The 19,577-nt window shown below is 46.1% G+C and overlaps 1 protein-coding gene across 1 annotated transcript in view; it reads right to left on the bottom strand.

Moving 5' to 3' along the window:
- Positions 1-3,212: 3,212 nt before the first annotated feature.
- Positions 3,213-19,577, bottom strand: part of tbc1d8 (TBC1 domain family member 8) — a 34,351-nt gene continuing 17,986 nt past the window's right edge. The window contains exons 7-20 of the mRNA XM_030080735.1: positions 19,201-19,398; positions 17,868-18,017; positions 16,074-16,224; positions 14,546-14,760; positions 13,261-13,378; positions 11,375-11,660; positions 10,795-10,930; positions 10,343-10,441; positions 9,643-9,711; positions 8,878-9,148; positions 6,550-6,615; positions 5,917-6,003; positions 4,844-4,953; positions 3,213-4,483 (exon numbers count right to left, since the gene is read on the bottom strand). Of these exons, the coding sequence (XP_029936595.1) occupies positions 4,097-4,483; positions 4,844-4,953; positions 5,917-6,003; positions 6,550-6,615; positions 8,878-9,148; positions 9,643-9,711; positions 10,343-10,441; positions 10,795-10,930; positions 11,375-11,660; positions 13,261-13,378; positions 14,546-14,760; positions 16,074-16,224; positions 17,868-18,017; positions 19,201-19,398 (2,343 nt within the window). The 3' untranslated portion in view covers positions 3,213-4,096. The remainder of the gene's footprint in view (positions 4,484-4,843; positions 4,954-5,916; positions 6,004-6,549; positions 6,616-8,877; positions 9,149-9,642; positions 9,712-10,342; positions 10,442-10,794; positions 10,931-11,374; positions 11,661-13,260; positions 13,379-14,545; positions 14,761-16,073; positions 16,225-17,867; positions 18,018-19,200; positions 19,399-19,577) is intronic.

Below are 19,577 nucleotides of genomic sequence, written 5' to 3'. Positions count from 1 at the left end.
GTTTTGTCTGCGTCTCCATTTATTTCGACGTTTCCATACGTTCAGAGTCGATATGATGCACATGATGAAACCCGGATCACAGCAGGGAGGAAATGTTTGATCTGTATGCTTTTTTTTTTGTTTGTTTGTTTTTTTTTGTCAGACCTGCTCCATGAAAACTAACAAAACTGGATCCTCGTGCTATATAACAAACTGCTATATCAACTTATTGTTTTATTTTATTTTGAAGGACCAGATAAGTCTGTTTTCTGTCTCGGCTTAGCTGACTCAGTTACAGGGCGCTCATCATCAGATCAACCAAAAAAAAAACACCAAAACAAGGACAAAGACAACAAAGCCCAAGATTTTATTCATTTTTTAAATTTATTTTACAAATTAAAGCCATTTCGACAAACACTATATGCAGATGATATCGGTAAATTTTGGCCACTCTGCTCATAAATAAAACTTCCCTCCGGCGCTGGAGGATCATCAGACGGTTCGGTGGATCGGTTTGGCTTCAACGTGGCAATCAATGGTTTTTTATGTATTCATTTATTTTTAATTAGAAAACGTGATTTTCTCCTGGTAACACTGGTAAACATCAGCACTGCGGTTGGTCGTTTTCAGAAAACAAGAAGAAAACTGCTGGAACAAAAAAAAATACAAAGAGGCTATGAAGGCAGATCAGTGCCGCTGTGGGGAAGAAATACTTCCAAGATTAAATTAGTACATTTCTGAAAAAAAAAACAAAAAAAACTTGCAACTTCTGAGATTATAAAGTCACAAATTTGCAAGAAAAAAACTACGAAATTCTCAGATTAAAGTCATAAATATGAGGAAAAAGTCACAAATTTACAAGAAAAAAACTTAGAAAATCAGTTTTTCCCAATTCTGTGGGATTTAGTGAGAAGGAAACCCTGGTGATTTTAGCCCAGACCAAGTTTTTTTTCTTTTTCTCATAATTTATTTTTTCCCCCCTCATAAATCTATGAAGTTAATCTCAGAAATCCTGATTTTTTTTCTGGGAATATCACCCTTTTCCCTCCAGCGTCCGTACAGCGGCACGTGATCCAGGCTGCAGAAAAATCAAACTGCAGATGAAGTTGTCTGAGAGGAGAATACATTCCACATTACAGTACAAGAAGACAGAGCAGGCGCACCGTTTCAGTGTTTCACAATATTCAGAAACAGGTTCATTCTCTTTAAAGTCCTCAGGCACAAGAGAAACCAGAGACTGGCAGGAAATTAAAATAAAAAAAGGACTTTTCCTTGTTCCTGTTCACCACAAACCAAATGAAAAAGATTCCTGAATGATACGCCACTAAAATACTGAGCGCTTGCTTTATAGTGATGAAAGCAGTTGTATATGTTATATATAAAATGATGATAATGGTAATAATAATAATGATAAAAAAGACGGTTGACTCTTGTTCCCATGTTGTCGGGCGATGAGGTTTCAGCTCATCTGTAAATACTGAGCGACTAAAACACGACGGAGAGAAGACAGATTCCCTTTTCCAGTCAGACGGCTGTGAAGGCTGCAGAGCACACAACTAAAGGATGAGAAAACAATAATAATAATAATGAAAAACTAAAGTGTTTAAAACAAATTACAAGGACAAAAAAGACTGAATCAGTTCCCTCCAAAACAAGTTGGAGCTGATTTAATGTGATCAGTTTATTATTGTCATCATTTACCCACTGTGTGTGTGTGTGTGTGTGTGTGTGTGTGTGTGAGCTCCAGCCTTCACAGCGCATCAGGAGAAACATCAACCGCTGCTCTGAAGCCTCACCAACACACACACACACACACACACACACACACACACACCACATGACCTCTGTGGAGCCTCCCATCGCTGTTTCAGTCATAATCCTCAACTGATAATCATATTTCCGATCAGCGTGACACAAATTAGCGACCACTTCCTGTTAACTCACAGGTCGCTGCTGTTAAAGGAGACACACCCAGACTGGGACCAGATGTTGGACACCATCTTCCCCTCTGAACCCACTTCCCCCAGAACCAAAATGACTCCAAAAACCTGATGATTTTTTTTTTTTTTTTTTTTTTTTTTACATTTTCTGATATCAAACAAAAATCTGGACGTGACGTCATCTCGTCTACGACTGGCCAGAAGAAACGGACTCAGAAATGTCAAGCACATCACTGATTAATGTTTGTTTTTTTAAGTGCTGTAGTGTTTTAGGGCGGATTTTTCCTTTAAAGGAATATTCCAATGTTTCGTGAAAAATCCCCCTTTTCCTGACTTCCCCAGACTCAGACCAGATGTTGGACACCGTTTCCACCTCTGGACATCCAGTGGTTCATTTCCTATGGGTAGCATTTCCTATTAGCTTAGCATAAAGACTTGAAGTCAATGGGAGTCATTAGCCTGGCTCTGTCAAAGTGATTCACACAGCAGATCAGGTGGATTTGAAATACACATCTTGTAATTAAAAAAAATGATATATTGATACATGATATATTTATTTTTTTCTCACTCATGGAGCCAGGCTAACAACTCCCATAGACTTCAAGTCTTTATGCTAAGCTAACATAAAATGCTACTGGACGTACAGAGGTGAAAACGGTGTCCAACATCTGGTCTCAGGCTGGAGAAGTCGGGAACAGCTGAAAACATCGTATTATTCCTTTAAAACAATTCGGCAGCTTCACACGTCGGCAGGAACATCGACAGCCAGAAATCCTGCAGTGTGTGCGGTCAGTGAACTGCACACCGCGGGGTTTCATATCCAAGTGGAACCTGAAAGCAGCTGCCAGGAGGTGAGCGGGGGCAGCAGGGAGGTGGAGTGTGTGTGTGTGTGTGTGTGTGTGTGTGTGTGTGTGTGTGTGTGTGTGTAAGGCTACAGATGTGACGTCAGAGGGTTCTGTGTTGATTATCACACACAGCTGATTGGAGAAGCCAAGGCCACGTTTGGGCGAGGTATTCGCCTGAAGAGCCGAGGGCTTCGCTCAGGGTTCCCAGAGTCGCCTGAACGTCCTCGCTACACATTCAGGAAAATGGACGTTACACTCCTTGGCCAAAAAAAATGCGTCTAGTGTCTCGAGAAGCGACACAAATACTTTCCTATTCTGAGTTTGACTTCTGTGTGAGCATTTTTTTTCACTTCATCACATTTTGATTGGACAAAAATCTTCAAATGCACTTCGGCAGCACGAGCAAACAGTCGGCGTCTTTTACCTCAAAATAAAAAAAAAAAAAATGAATGATGCTGTTGTTTGGCAGCAGTCACTCGGCCTGGTTTGAAAGCATCAGATCGTGTGTATTGTTAAGTTATTCCTATCTATACCTTCATCATAACTCTGTTTACACAGATCTCATTGGGTTTGGCTGATTGACATCTGCGTTAAAACTGGAACATCAAGGAGGCGGCCTTGAGATCCTACACACAGCTTGTTGATTTGTCTTTTTCCTTCCTCATATTTCCACATATATTTCTGTGGAGGTCTGCAGACACTTCAGAGTTTGTTTTGGGCCTCTCTGCTGAATGATTTTGGCAAAGTGCACGGCTGCTGTGCCGGCTCAGCCCAGCCCGGTCCGTACAGGAGCATCAGCACCTCATTTCAAATCAGCTTCAGCTTGACTGGAGTGTCTGGCTCGTCTCCTGCTGTTTTAAATCAGCCATGACTTCACAGCGCTTTCAGAGCAGGTTTTATCTGGAGTTGTGGTGCACGGCTGTAAAAACTCTGATTGAAAACATAAGAAAGAGCAAACAGTCCGATCGAGCCGCTCTGCTCTTTAAGGCTTGTTTAATAACCAGAAGCAGCAAACTAACATTTTCCTGCTCCGTTTATCAGCAGGGGATTGATAGGATTGTGGATCAATGCCAAAAACTCAGTAATTATCTTCATCATCTTCTGATTTGTGGTTGTAAAAGCAAATTAGCCAGCTTGTTGTTGTTGTTGGAACAAAATCTCCCCGTCCACTGAGTGTCCTGTAGGAAAATGCTGCTGCAGTTCCTCCTGGTCACCAGCAGAGGTCGATAAAGGTCTCGTCTTCCTGACCAGCTCCTCTCTGGAAAGCAGGCGGCGGCGGCGGCTCGGTGTGGTGTCACTTCCTGTCACGTGAGCGTGTCAGCTGGGGGCGTGTCAGCTGGCGGCGTGCTGCAGCGCCAGCAGGCCGGCCCGCTGCTCGTACTGCTTCTGCTTGGCCGAGGCGATTTTGGCCGACAGATCCGCCGGCTTCTCGAAGAAGTTCACCAGCGCCTGCTCGGTCAGCAGCGACGCCAGGATCTGAGCGTAGCTGACTGTCCACTCGCTGTCTGACACCGAGTCCTCGCCGCCGCCTTTGGGCTCCGCCTCCTCCTCCTCCTGCTGGCTGACCTCTGACCCCCTGTGGCGGCCGCTGCGGTGGCCGGCCTCGCCGATCTGCAGCACCAGGCTGGTTACCGTGGCGATGGCCTGGAAGAGGTCGTTCTCCTCGGGGTCGCCGTGGAACAGACTGTAGAGCGTCTTGCAGAACTGGATGAACTCCCGCTGGTGGAGCGACAGAGGGACACTCAATCTGACGGCTCAGGTTTTAACAGTGGAAAACAAAAAACAACAGTCCCATTCTAACTAACTGGACACTTTATTATTATAAATATAAATATATCATATCAGTATTACTCATAAAACAGCAGAACCCTGATTAGACAGATTAACGGCCTTTTCTTTTTCTTTTTTTCTATACTTACAGTTTTATTCTGCAGTGCATCTATCTGTCAGTCACTGGTTAGTTTGTTCCTGTGTGTGTGTGTGTGTGTGTGTGTGTGTGTGTGTGTGTGTGTGTGTGTGTGTGTGTGTGTGTGTGAGAGTGTGTGTGTGTGTGTGTGTGTGTGTGTGTGTGCTGAGCACCTGGTTCATGAGCGGCAGAGGTTTCTCCACGTCCTTCTCCTTCTCTCTCACCAGATCCTGCAGCATCTGCTTCAGCTGCTCCTGGTAGTCCTTCACCTCCTCTGTGACGCCTGCACCGCACACACACACACACACACACACACACACACACACACACACTGTATCTGAGACTCAGCTTACTAACACACGACTGTAATGTGCCACAGTGTGTGCTGATTCAGTGTGTCGGTGCACATTCGGAGTGTGTGTGAGGACAGAAGCCAAAACAGTGTGTATGAACACAGTTACTGCACTCCTCTCTCTCTGTGGTCCTTCTCAAAGTTTATTTTTAATCTGAGGGGGTCGGGTGGGATTAAAAGCTCATGTGTCCACAGAAGAAAAAAAGAGAATTCAAATCAAATCTTAGGCGTGTTGGGATTATAAAGTCTGTAGAGATTCAGCAAACAGGAAAGAGACACCTGACTGATCGCTGAGAATCACTGGATTATCACTGGATTATACTACCATCAGGGTTGGGGAACCTCTGGCCTCCGGGCCCTATGTGGCCTTTGAGACGTTTGATCCGGCCCACGAGGCATTTCAGAAGTACCAAAAAAAAAAAAAACAACTCAAAAATGCTCTACACAGCAATGACTTTTTCTGAGATAAAGGATTTGAATTAGGATTAGGATTAAGATTTGAATTTCTACATTGGCTCTCAGATGTTTTTATGTTACTATTATAATATACTGACATATATTATTGATGAAGCAACATACTGCAGGTCTGAATGATATTCAATTGTGGCAAACGACATTCTGACCAAGATGTTCCTCAGCTGGTGTGAGAATAAATGAATTGAGGAGATTAATTTAATTTTGGAAAGAGAATAATCTCAGGGAGACCAGCGGCTGAGAGAATCCACTTAGTGAGTCGACCGTCTTTCATAATTAAAGCGAAAAGGCTGTTAACACACACACACTGATAATGAGAGCTCTGACCGCAGGAGATGAGCCACAGTGTGTGTGTGTGTGTGTGTGTGTGTGTGTGAACGTGTGTGTGAACGTGTGTGTGTGAAGGTGTGTGTTCGGTACCAGAGGGCAGGGTGACACACAGCGGCCTGGTGGTGGACAGCAGAGGACTCTTCATCGGAGAGGGGTCATCCTCACTTTCAGTCAGAGCTGCACACACACACACACACACACACACACACATAAAATACATAAAAATACAGTCGATCAGTCACACCATGGTCTCATCATGTTATTTTGACTTAGTCTTTGTTTTTTGACTAAAATGTATCTCAGTGTTTTATCCCATCATCTCAGCGGCTGGTGGGCACTGAGGGAGAGGAGGAGGATGAAGAGCGACGCCATGCTGGCCTGTTTTCTGTTGGTCAGGGAGGGGCCGGCACATGTTGAGCTGTCATTTGATTCCCTCACCATCCTAGGCAAGGAAAACTGGCTGCCTGCGGTTAGTCTAGCCAGGCAGGAGGGGGCAAATTCAGATGCTGTGTTTATAAACCCCAGAGGACACATGGCGCTCCGTCTGCCCCGTCAGTCAGGACGATGAGCAGGGAGGTGGACAGGTGAGGAGGACAGGTGAGGAGGACAGGTGAGGTGGACAGGTGAGGAGGACAGGTGAGGTGGACAGGTGAGGAGGACAGGTGAGGAGGACAGGTGAGGTGGACAGGTGAGGAGGACAGGTGAGGAGGACGCGGTGCTCACCTGGTGGGATGTGCAGACGATACAGCAGCCGGATCTTCTCATTCAGCTCCTCGCAGTACAAAGTGTCTGACAGAGAGGAGACAAGGACACAGCTTCATCTAAATCATATCATCATATAAATCATATCTTCATCTAAATCATATCTTCATCTAAATCATATCATCATCATATAAATCATATCATCATATAAATCATATCATCATATAAATCTGTGGGCTGCTGGTTTGAAAACAGACACAGAAAAGAGAAACTCAAACTCCATGAACATGAAAGTCAAGTCCCGCTGCCTCTTGTTGACATTTTATTTTTATACCAGTTGACATTCTGTTGAATATCTATCAGCAATTATCCAACAAAGTGCTACCAACTGAGTTTCATGTAATGCACTTGGTTCAAAATGCTGCTGATAGTCTGACACTGTGGTCCAGGTTCAGATCCAGATGAGACTGAGAGCGGTGAGTCTGCATGACGTCAGCCTGCGGTGCTGCTGCTGCCCTGACAGCAGACTCTCAGACTCTCCTGGGCCTCCTGCTCATCGACTCCTCTCCTAAAAGCCTGCTGGGCGTCGGGCCAGACCGCAGCCAGCAGACAGGCTGGCCCGGGCCCAGCAGGCGTCACTCTGCGCCCCGCTGAGGACACGGGCTCGTCTTTGGAGCCGTGGAGCCTCGAACAGAGCTCATGCTGGAGGTTTGTATTTCGTGTGTTTTGGTGGACAGTGTTACTGCATGCAGACAAAACTGGATGAACTGGAGACTGTCTTTCTTCTGCTGGGCTGGTGGAAGCAGCAGCGCTGGAGCAAATGCTGCATGAAGCTGCCCGTGATCCCCGTCCCCAGATGAGCTGTTTGATATGAACACAGGGTCGACTAAAGCCCGTTTCAAATTAGCGCACACACTTAGTTTTGGGTGAAGGTTAGGGTAACTTCCTGCTCGGTGCGACAGTCAGCCTCTCTGTCCTAATAAACAGTTCCTCACTGGTTTAACATTCAGGTTTTCCAGCTCCACATTCAGTGTCTCCTGATGTTGTGACGGTAAAGCACAAGCATCAACTCGAAAAAAAAAAAAAAATCAAAGGACTTCCGGTCATGTCATTCAAAATAAAGCTCTTAGAAATGGGCCTCATAACAAAATATGACCTTTTCAGCATCTCTTTATGTTGTGTTACTCCATACTTGCTGTAACAATTCAAATGAGTCTTTAAATACAAATCTTATTCTGTTTTCTGACATTTGTTAAGGTTTAATGTATTTAATTTAACGTAAAATGGCCATAACTGTGGCTTGAAGCAGCTAGCTGTTGGCTGGCTGGACGTTCAACATTTTACACATTTTCCCACAAATAAAAAGAGTCCAAAATAACATTGCTGATCCAGTAACAGTCACCAGTGTTTGAAGTATATAAAGAAACTCCTTGTCCTGTGTAGAAACTAGGGAGACCATATGCACCGCATGTTCATGCACCAACCACAGGTGTTTTCATCAGGATGGGGGATTATTTCAGCGCTCAGCCCACCCCCCCAACACCTCTGACCACCATGAGCAGCCCCAGCAGTCTGTCTGAAACCGGTTTAATAACACTCAACACAAAACACAAGGAGTTCATTCATGTAATATAACAGACGGCATGTACGGACAGTCAGATACCTTCTACAACAAAACACGAGGTAACTGCCAGCGAGTTTTGCTGCTGTTTGGACCGTGGCATCATCAGATTCAGCAGAAAACGCTGAATATTTCTGACGTGTCATGGCTGTTTGATTAAAAATAAGGGAACAAAGACCTTCCTTAAGTTCTTGTGGAGCAAAAAGTTTCCGTGGGGGTCTGCCAAGATGACACCGCCGGCTTCCGAGGGTCGCAGTGTCAAAAGCTGAGGTCAGATTGTTTCGAGCCTGGTGGCGTTAGATCGAGTGCAGAGTTCAAAGTTCCTTTCCAATCGTGAAAAGCATCAGTTTGAAATATGTGTTGTGAATTTTTTTTGTATTAATTTCATATTGCATTATTGTGTAATTTCATGAAAGGAACATATTAAAAATGAATGAAAATGCAACATGAATGGTGTGAAACCAGGACAACTTGTTGGTGAATGGTCATGTTTTATGCATATCTGTCAGGAGTCAGGACACCCAGCTCCAAACAGAGACCCCCCCAAACCACCTGGGACGTCTGGTGACCGTAACAGAAACCCCGCCGCCGACCTGTGTTATGGCGTCGTTACTGCAGAGAGACTCAGACGCTGCAGTGCACAAAGCATGAATCAACCTTCAGGGCTAAAGACGAGGCTGAGGTTTGGTAACTAAAACACTTTGGTGAAGTTCACGCCCGCCACCTACCGAGCCAGCAGGCGAACTCCCTGAAGGTGACCATGCTGTCCTGGTCCTGGTCCAGCAGGGTGAAGGTTCGGTTGGCGAGCGTGTCGGCGTGCTGCGGCGAGCCGCCCGGCCACGGCGTCAGCAGCCCGTACAGACTCTTGAACTGCGGCCGGTCCAGCCGGTACTGCTGCTGATCACAGGAGCGGCCCGGCTCGCCGCTCCGCGAGGCCGCCGCCGCCACCGCCGCCGCCAAGCTGCTGTCACCCCAGTACAGACTGATGAAGTGCTCCGTCTGGACGAGCCGGGGGGAGGAGACGCCAAGGAGGAAAGAGGAGGAGAGGGAGAAACCAAGAGAGAGAGGAAGGAGAGAAGTAGAAGAGAGATGAGAGAGTAGAAGATGAGATGAGAGAAGGAGGGAGGAGGCAAGGAAGATGCAAGAAGATGAAGGGAGGTGAGGAGAAAAAGGGAACAAAGGAAAAAGAGTAATGGAGAGACAGAAAAGAAAGGACATAAAAGGTGAGGAAGGTGAGGGAGAAGGAGAAACAAAGAAAGATAAAGAAGGACAGAAAATAAGGAATCGAGGTAAGAAAGACACAAAAAGAGAAAAGGAAGAATGAAGTCGAGAGAGAGAGAAGGAGGAAGAATATTTTTTTGTCAATTTTCATTGTTAATTAACTCATAACTCAGTTTCAGTGTAATCTCTATGAGGCTGATCTGCTCCTCTTCCACTTAACGAAGCAAAACCACGACACAAAGCGCCGTGTGGAGCCGGAGCCGGACGGATACCTTGAACAGGTCGTAGACGTCAGCGAGGTCGTCCGGAGAGATGGAAACGTCCGGAGACACGAGCCGCAGCTGCACACACACACACACACACACACACACACACACACACACACACACACACACACACACACACACAGGAGGTGAATGGTGAACAGGTAAATTGTCCTCTGATAATTTACTGCTTCCATAGTTATTACAGTTGCAAAAGTTAAAGCGAAAGACAAAAATTTCTGTTGTGAACAGAAATAGAAATACAAATGAAAAACAAGGCTTTGTAAATAAAACCAAAACTTAAAAATGCAGGTGAAATGTTTTTAGTGCAAAGAGAAAACAACTTATGACGTCTGAAAAAAATCCCTTAAATAAATTCTGAACTCTTTAAAAAAAAAGAGAGAGAGAGAGAGAGAGAATATTTTTAAAGCACATCTAAAGCACAAAAAAATCATCCATCATTTTAACTGAATGAAGTCTTGAAATACAATTCTCTCTCTTATTCTTCACCTTTCCCTAATATTTTACGGTCAAATCTAACAAGGGCAGATGGCGGATCCAGATTTTAAATCATGTTAACTCGCGCTCTTCTGTCTGGAGCCGCCGTGTGACTGCAGGTAAAGGTAAAACCGACAGGTGAGCACTGCCGACGTGGAGCAGCAGACTCACACCGTCTGTGAGGAAGAGAAAAACACAGAGAGAGACTGACAGCGTTTTCTTTGGTCGTGTCTTCGTGGGCCTGCAGCACCAGGATCCTGTGTCGGCAGCGGAGCCTCTCAATCTGCCTCACCGTCAGCTCGCCAAACTTCTGAGCAGGAGGGAAGAGCAAAAACAACAAGCTGGAGACGAGGAGGCTTCACTTAAAACAGCACAAGGCAAAACAAATGCTGTGTTGTTTTATGGTGATTAATACATGGACATTGGTGGCTTTATTCGTTTTCGTTTACTCTACTCCTCCATATAACCAGGTTTAAATAGCAATAAATTATTGATCACACACACAAAAATAACCAAGAGGCAGCTACCTCTGTGTTTGCATGACCGCCCCCTAGTGGCAGGAAGGAGAAGTGGAGCAGAGTGTGTTGCCAATATTCTGAATAACATCTGACTCCACGGACGTTCATTCAGTGAATATGCGGATGAATGGCGTGCGGCTCTCACCTCGTACGACTCGTTGATGAGGTCGGTGATGTTTGTCCGTCCCACAGCGGGAACGCCGTTGTTTTCCTCGGCAGGCGGCTGGGGGGAGGGAGGAGGACCGGAAGAGTCCTCGCCGCTCCCGACCTGATCCAGGAACCTACACAGCACAGGGCAGAGAAACAGCATCGATTCAGCGTTTTAGTCATTTATCAAGGACAAAAAAAACTTTCTGAAATTGAACTGAATGTCAGTCTAATATTTTTTTTAATTGTTTAAATTGAATGTATGGAAAAGAAAGAGTGAAGTCTTCAAATGTCTTCCTTCCAGCTGCCCAAAAAGTATACATGTTATGATATGAACACAGAAAAAGAAGTAAAATAATCCCCAGAATTTGCTTATGTAATGAAGAAATCACCCTTTTTCAAATGACACATCTCATTTTGATCAGTGAAACTCAAAAACTAAATTTTCATCTGCAAACAAACCATCAATCCCACATGCTGTACTTGTGTTCATGGGACTGGGCAGCTCATTTCAAACTGTTTTGCATTTCTAAGATAAGTTGGGTATTTTTTCCCATCATTCCCCCTGAGACACCCACCCGGTGAGGACCATGAGCGCCTGGCCGTCGTCGGTGCTGGCGCAGAGCTGCGCGGCGTTGGCGTCCAGCACGGCCAGGCCCAGCTGGAAGATGGCTTTGATGCCGTGGAAGAAGAAGCAGTCGACCACGCAGACGGCGCTGTGGAAGGGCAGGACGCTGAGGAAGAGCGTCAGGAACCAGGACAGAGAGACGGAGGACAGCGGGGACAAGTCCGGGATGTGCTCGGCCAGCTCGGGCAGGCGCTCCCGGATCAGCTCCTCGAACACCGACTGGTCCACCTGCGCTCCTGCAGGGAGGAAACAACAGGTGAGGGGCGCCAAACTCACAGGGAGGGCGGGGCGGGGCGGTAAGCAAGGCCCCTCAGATTCACTTTCCCCTCAGGAATTAATATCACATTAGAGGAAAGCTCCAATGTTTGGTGAAAACTCCCCTTTTCCCAACTTCCCCAGACTGAGACCAGATGTTGGACACCGTTTTCACCTCTGGACGTCCAGCCCACGCCAGTTCTACCCATTCAGTTTCTATGGTTTAGACTCATCTGTCAAAAACTGAACCAACAGCTGGATGATTTATCAGCGAGTCGAGGAAAACGTGGACTCAACCATTAGTCTTTGTCCTCTGCTGATTTGACATAGTGCCCCTTTAAAGTGCTGATGTTAATGCAGTCTTGTATTGTGTCTCAGTGAGATTACCTGTATAAATAAAAGTTAAATAAATTTTAAAGATGTAAAAATACACAGGCAGTAAAAAGCACCCGTGATGTTTCAAATCTAATCGGACACGCAGAAACATCCGTTTTCCAGAGGAACATGAGGAGGAAGAGGAAGCTGTCTCAAATAAATGTTGGAAATAAACAGCATCACAAAGCTCAGGAAATTGGGCTGCATCTGAGGAGCCTGGCAGGGGCTAAAAAAAGACCTGGGGCTGTTTGCTGTGTGAGCGACCGGAGGAAGAACAGAAAACAAAACAACTTGACCCCAAACTGATCCAGTGTCCTGTTAACCTGCTCTCATCTTCACCACAATGACTTCACATCCTAACTGTTAGAAATAATATTAATATTTTATTACTACAGCACCTGTTTTCATACGGGGGTTTAGCTCAAAGTGCTTTAAAATTTTTAAAAAAGAGAATAAAATAGGCAATTTAAGACAAGTGCAAATACTGCGAGACAAAGCTAACCTTGAGTAGAGGCAGTAAAACAAATGTCAATAAGATAAAAGATGTAGATAAAACAAATAAAGATTTAGAAAGAGTAAGATATGTAGAAACAAAGGAAGACATAAAAATGTAAAAGAAAGGGGGGCATAAAACAGGAAAATATGTAAAAAAAAAACCAAACAAATAAGACAATAAAAGAATTAAAAAAAGGAGGTGTGACAAGTTAGTGAAAAGCAATGTTAAATAAATACGTTTTCAACTGTGTTTTCAAAATGTTCAGAGTTTGTTGCATCTCTTATAACCTTGGGGAGGGAATTCCATATTTTGGTGCAAAATTAAAAAAGGCTTTGCTGACGATTGTCTTATTTATGTGACAGTTTGTATGTGAAAAACCAGCAGTGGAGGATCTATAAGGCTGTGAAGGATTACAAAACAACTAAGAATGAGAAACGTAGGCGGCTCCTGAGCCACTGAGAGCCTGTAAACACGTTAAAGATCTTTAAAACACAGAAAGGCGGAGCTGCTCTCTCTCGTTCCAGATCTAACTGAAAGTCTGGCCGCAGAGTTTCTGAATTAATTGGAGTTTATCAGTGGATTTTTTAGGGAGACAAGTGAGAAGAGCATTGCAGCAGTCCGATCTGCTCGAGATAAAAGCATGGACTAGTTTTACAGCATCTTGTTCTGTTTGACCCCTGACCCCTGACCCCTGACCCCTGACCTCTCACCTATGACCCTGCGGTTGAAGTAGTCGGGCAGCATCCTCTCGCACACGGCCACCAGCAGCCAGAAGGCCTCCTCCTCTTTGGCGTAGAGCAGCAGCACCGACGCCAGGATGTTCATGGACTGACAGACAGACAGGCAGACAGACAGACAGACAGACAGACAGGCAGACAGACAGACAGACAGACAGACAGACAGACAGGCAGACAGACAGACAGACAGACAGACAGGCAGACAGACAGACAGGCAGACAGGCAGACAGACAGACAGACAGACAGACAGACAGACAGACGGACAGACAGGCAGACAGACAGACAGACAGACAGACAGGCAGACAGACAGACAGACAGGCAGACAGGCAGACAGACAGGCAGACAGACAGGCAGACAGACAGACAGACAGACACACAGACAGACAGACAGACAGGCAGACAGACAGACAGGCAGACAGACAGACAGACAGGCAGACAGGCAGACAGACAGACAGACAGGCAGACAGACAGGCAGACAGGCAGACAGACAGGCAGACAGACAGGCAGACAGACAGACACACAGACACACAGGCAGACAGACAGACAGACAGGCAGACAGACAGACAGGCAGACAGACAGACAGACAGGCAGACAGGCAGACAGACAGACAGACAGGCAGACAGACAGGCAGACAGGCAGACAGACAGGCAGACAGACAGGCAGACAGACAGACACACAGACACACAGGCAGACAGACAGACGATTTTGTTTATTTTGTTTTTCAAAATAAAACCAAAATAAAAAATAAGTATTTGTTTCCAAAACCAAAATGAAAAAACAAATAACCACTTGTTTTCCCATTTCTGATTTTGTCCTCAAATCAAAAGTGGAAAAAGCAAAAACACAAACTTTCAATTGTGTTTTTTCATCGGATACAAGTGGTGCATCCTGGTCAGGCACCCAGGTTGCTAGGATACAAGTGTATACAGGTGTATTTGTACCTGGCAGTACTCTGTAGTACCTGCTGGTGTTTGTACCTGGCTGTACTCTGTACCTGCTGGTGTTTGTACCTGGCAGTACTCTGTAGTACCTGCTGGTGTTTGTACCTGGCTGTACTCTGTAGTACCTGCTGGTGTTTGTACCTGGCAGTACTCTGTAGTACCTGCTGGTGTTTGTACCTGGCAGTACTCTGTACCTGCTGGTGTTTGTACCTGGCAGTACTCTGTAGTACCTGCTGGTGTTTGTACCTGGCTGTACTCTGTAGTACCTGCTGGTGTTTGTACCTGGCAGTACTCTGTAGTACCTGCTGGTGTGTGTACCTGGCAGTATCCGATCTTGGGGTTGCGGTGAGCGTAGGCGGTGAGGACGCGGCGCAGCGCGGCGATGCCGGTGGGGTTCTGGAAGGCGGGGTGGTCGGGCAGCGAGCGGTGCAGGTCCCGCTCGATCTCCTCGGTGGCCAGGCTGCTGTGGCCCATGGCCCGCTGCACCAGGCCGCTGTAGTAACCCTGGTGGGCCGCCAGCTCCGTGCTGGCGTCTGCACACAGGGAGCACAGCCGCAGCTCACTAACACAAATCTAACTCAAACTCATGAGCAACATCCTTCAACTTTATGAAAATGCATTTTTCTTAAGAACATGATGCATAACCACAGCTTCTTATTCAAATCATAACAGGAGACATTCATGTTGGAGTCACTCATGGTGAAGCCCCGCAGCGTCTCGGTCCAGGTTTGAACCTCTAACGAGCTTAACGAGCTCAGGTTTGGTGTGGAGCCGAGAGCTGCACCTGTCTGAGGAGGAGAGTTTAGCTCCACCCATCAGATACATACAAACATTTCTTTGTCTTCTAGTTTCCTTTCTCCTTTTTTTGGGCGGAATCCCAAAAATGAGCTGTGGTGTTTGTATTATTTTCTTGTGTATATTAATGTATATATGACTTTCAAATCCACGGGGCATTTCTACACTACAGACCTGAACCATATCTTGTTATGCCGTGTCAGAAACCAGACCTGCAGGTGAGTGTGTGTGTGTGTGTGTGTGTGTGGGGTGAGTGTGTGTGTGTGTGTGTGTGTGGTGAGTGTGTGTGCTGTATTTGTGGGAACAAAAAAATCCCGACGCTGCGCTTTTTCTGTTGCATCAACGATCCCTCCGCCAAAATAAGATCCCAGGAAATAAACTGAGACCACGAACGAGGCAAAGAGCCAGCACAGTGTGTGTGTGTGTGTGTGTGTGTGTGTGTGTGTGTGTGTGTGTGTGTGTGTGTGTGTGTGGCTTGTTTTGGACAGTGTCAGATGAGACTTGTGACAGCAATAAGTGAACTTAATTTACTTGAACTGTTTCATTTCATTTCATGATCGAAAATGAGCATCAGAGATTGAGAGAGAAAGCAAACGACAGAAAAAAAGGAAGAACGAGAGCAAGAAAGAAAAAAGAAAAAATGGAAGAAAGAAAGGACGAATGAAATAAATGAAGGAAGAAAGAAAGAGAGAAAAAGAAAGAAAATCAGAAAGAGAAAGGAAGGAAGGAAGAAAAGCAGGAAGAAAGAAAAAAGGAAGCAAGAGAGAGAAAGGACAAAAACAGAAAGAATGAAAAAAACAAAGAGAAGAAGAAGAACAGACAAAGAAAGAAAGAGGAAGAGACAGAAAAAAGAAGGAAAGAAAGATGAAAAGTTAAAGGAGACACAAACCAAATTAAAAGCCCTCAGAAAATCATTTTAATCTACAGTTTCTCTGCAGGCCAGAGAAGCAGCAGTGCGCACACACACACACACACACACACACACACACACACACACACACACACACACACACACACACACACACACGCTCTCTCTCTCTCTCTCTCTCACCAGAGAAGTTCATCCACAGCTCGCCCCTCAGGCTCTCGGGGATTCCCATGGCCACCAGCCTCTGGATCTTGTCAGTGCGGAACATGTGAACGCCTCGGCCGAACTCCAGGAAGTGATCGTCCCACAGCCTCTGCTTCACCTGCTGCATGCTCTGACACACACACACACACACACACACACACACACACACACACACACACAGGAAAGTGACTCATGAGGCCACATTGTAGATATTAACAGAGCGACAGCAGCGTTTTCAGGCCGGTTTCAGGCGGCACATCGAGGCGTGTGTGTCCGCGCTGTGAGCTTCTCCTCGTTGACATCTCTGATCTGTTTTGAGGCTGAAAGCGTTCGGCCTGTTGGAGTGTGGCCAGTTTCTAACAGCGAGGCTTTGCTGAGCGGCCGGGGCGAAAAATACAAAACCTCTCCTGAAAACAAATCCTGTGACACAGAGCACGAGCTGCACAGCGACGCAGGACATGTCAGTGCAGACAGAAGAGACTGGTCCACGCCTTTAAATCACACTGCTTTTCTTCTTCAGTGTTCAAGGCCCCGTTTTAGCACACACACACACACACACACACACACAGGCACACACACAGGCACATGCTCTCTCATATGTCACACACAGCAGTATTGAGCGCTGAGTGCATTCTCAGCATGTCACCGCTGGATTCAGGTGAAGGTCGAGTCACTCAAGCCGACTGAGGAAACCACAGATCGATGGATGGAGGGATGGAGGGATGGAGGGACGGAGGGATGAATAATGGATGAAGCTCCAGGCTGCAGGAGAGTCTTCCTGAGTCTGAGGGGAACCTGCAGCTCCGAGAGACCAGAACTCGCTCCTGGGGGAGATTCTGGTCTGAAATCTGCTGGGTTTCTGTAAAGCGCCTCGAGAAAACCTCTGTTATGATTTGATGCAGCAGAGCAGGATCATCTCCGTCCTGCTGGGTGACTGCAGAGACGACATAATCCAGAAAACACAAGGCATTGTGGGTAGAAGCAGACAAAATGAAGTGTGGCCTGATGCTCATATTCACATGTTTACACTGGTCTACACTGATCTGAACACCACAGAAGAAGAGACCATAACGAATGCATTACTTGGTAATCTTGGTTAACCTTTTTTCTGACCTCACTGAGACGCTGGCTTGTCATTGATCCTTCCCGCCTGTTTCTTACTCGAGTTGTCGGCTGTTTCAACGATCTGAGCTGCTGGTCCTTCAGGGTCCAAGTCACTTTTACTGTTTTAACAGAGTGAAAAAGGCTGAGCTGCTCCTAAAGGCTTGTCCTGAGTCTCTTCATGAATCCTGGCTGTGTTTTGGGTGTAACCTGCAGTGAACCAATCAGAGGCCGTCTCCCGTTCCCTCTAACAGCCAGGTGTGTCTCACCTTGGTGGGCTGCTGTTCTAATGGAGGATTCTCCAGGTAAGAAGGAAGGAGACGGAGTGAAAGCTCCCGAGCAGATCAGGACTCCATCTGAGCTCCCTGAGGTGAAGCAGCGTCCCTGCCCTGTGTGTGGGACAAGCAGAGCGGACGCTCGCCGGCGCCCCCTATGGAGGCCACCATCACTGTCTGATGATGAGCTTCAGACAGCAGAGAGACCTGCAGCACTGACCTCAGAGCTGCTGTTTGCTGCTCACTCACTTGCAGCTGCAACACTGATGATCATGCCCCATTTTGAACATTTTGTGTGTTCATGTTGTTTTTTATTGTGTACTTTTCCCTCAGTAAAGATGGCTGAGGTGCATGTGAACACACTGTCCTCTCTGCGGCGGGGTCACCTGGCGCTCACCTGGCTGCCGTCGCCGGCCGCCTCGCCGTGGTGGAACGCCGTCATCAGAGCCTCGGTGTTGACGGTGTTCCTCAGGACCTGCTCCTCCATCTCGTCTCCGTCACAGTACATGGTGTCGTAGTAGAAGGTGTAGTACGGTGTCGGGGAGCTCTGGGGTGAACAAACAAACAAACACACACACAAACACACAAACAAACACACAAACAAACAAGCAGGTAAACAGGCTGTGGGAGAGAGTGTGGAGTGAGTTTTCCGAATGCTGCTCATGTGCCGTCAAATTGATGAAGATCTTTTCTTCATTTGTTTGTGTTTTCTCTGTTTGCATGTAACCGTAAAAATCACCGGGATGGCCCTTTAACCCTCTGAACCCCAAGCAGTTTTGGGTGTTTTCTGCTCGCCTCACATTTTGGCTCACTGTGGGCTTGTTTTTCACTGCAGTTGCAAGTGCTGCACCTCTATGGAAACAGCACAGCTGTGGCTATCACCTGAAGCCATTCAAAAATGTCTTTCACACAGTATGAAAGAGTTATAGTGCCATAAATAATAAAAAAATAAAAAGGGCAAACTGATTTTTTTGGATAATTTATTTTACAAAAATCGAGAAAAACTGGAATAAATGTACAGAACATTTTTTCAGGTGCCCACAAGTGTCACTGATCCAGGAAAAAAAAAAGTAGGGCTTCACATGATGTATTTCCTGAAATATTAACATTTTTCCAACCTGTATAAACTTAGGCGTTTTTACTGCCTTGTGCCCTTCCATGTTACTAACTGCTGCCTGCACACTGAAATTCAGTGTCTCAGATCCGCTGAAGACCGCAGAATTTTCTGTTTTTTGAATGATCTGGATTGAGTAAACGACTATTTTTTGGCGAATTGTTGAATGAAGCATGTATAATAAAATGATTCGAATGAAAAATCGCTTTTTTAGCCTTAGTTTCGTCCTTTTTTCTATCGCTAAACCGAAGTCGGACATGTTGCATTCAGATACCGTCGGAAAATTCAAAATCCAATGAAAAAATAGGTTTTTAAAGCTTCCAGCTATGATAAACGGTTGAATTTTGGCGATTTTTTAAAAAATACATGTATTTCTATCCCGCCGGCGGGTTTGGGGTTCAGGGGGTTAATGTGATACAGGAAACAGAAAATGCAGCTTCCGATGCAGCTTTGCAAAATAAAAGCACAGGCTTCTCATCCAGAGTGATGGATTCATTTTACTAAGCAAGTCATGGGATTTATTTTGTCTGTCTCTTTCTCTGTGGTACTGAAGCTGCAGCAGCATGAGTGTGACGGTGTGTGTGTGTGTGTGTGTGTGTGTGTGTGTGTGTGTTACCAGGCTCCTCTTGCCCTGCGGCCTGCTGCGGAACATGGAGTGTTTCCACTGCAGCGCCCGCAGCCTGGCGTTCAGCCCGTCCACCAGCTCGTCGCGCTCCTGCAGCTCGATCAGCTGGAAGGCTTTCTTGCTGCGGACACTCACGATCACCGGGTTGGGAAGGAGGCTGGTGCTCTCCGCCTTCTCTATCGACAGAACCTACGGAGGAAAACAGGAAGACGACGGCTCGAGATGTAGAATCAGAGGGAGGGGGGACGTAAAGCTTCCTCACATACAGGTAAGAATGAGGGGAAGGAGACAGGCTGCTGGAGGAGGAGAGGGAGTTCAGGGTCAAAGCAAGAAAACATGAGAAGGACAAGAAGGGAAATTGTTCCTGA

This window comes from Myripristis murdjan, chromosome 21 (genome assembly GCF_902150065.1).
Source record: "Myripristis murdjan chromosome 21, fMyrMur1.1, whole genome shotgun sequence".
Lineage (NCBI taxonomy): Eukaryota > Metazoa > Chordata > Actinopteri > Holocentriformes > Holocentridae > Myripristis > Myripristis murdjan.
This window is presented reverse-complemented; position numbering and strand designations above follow the sequence as displayed.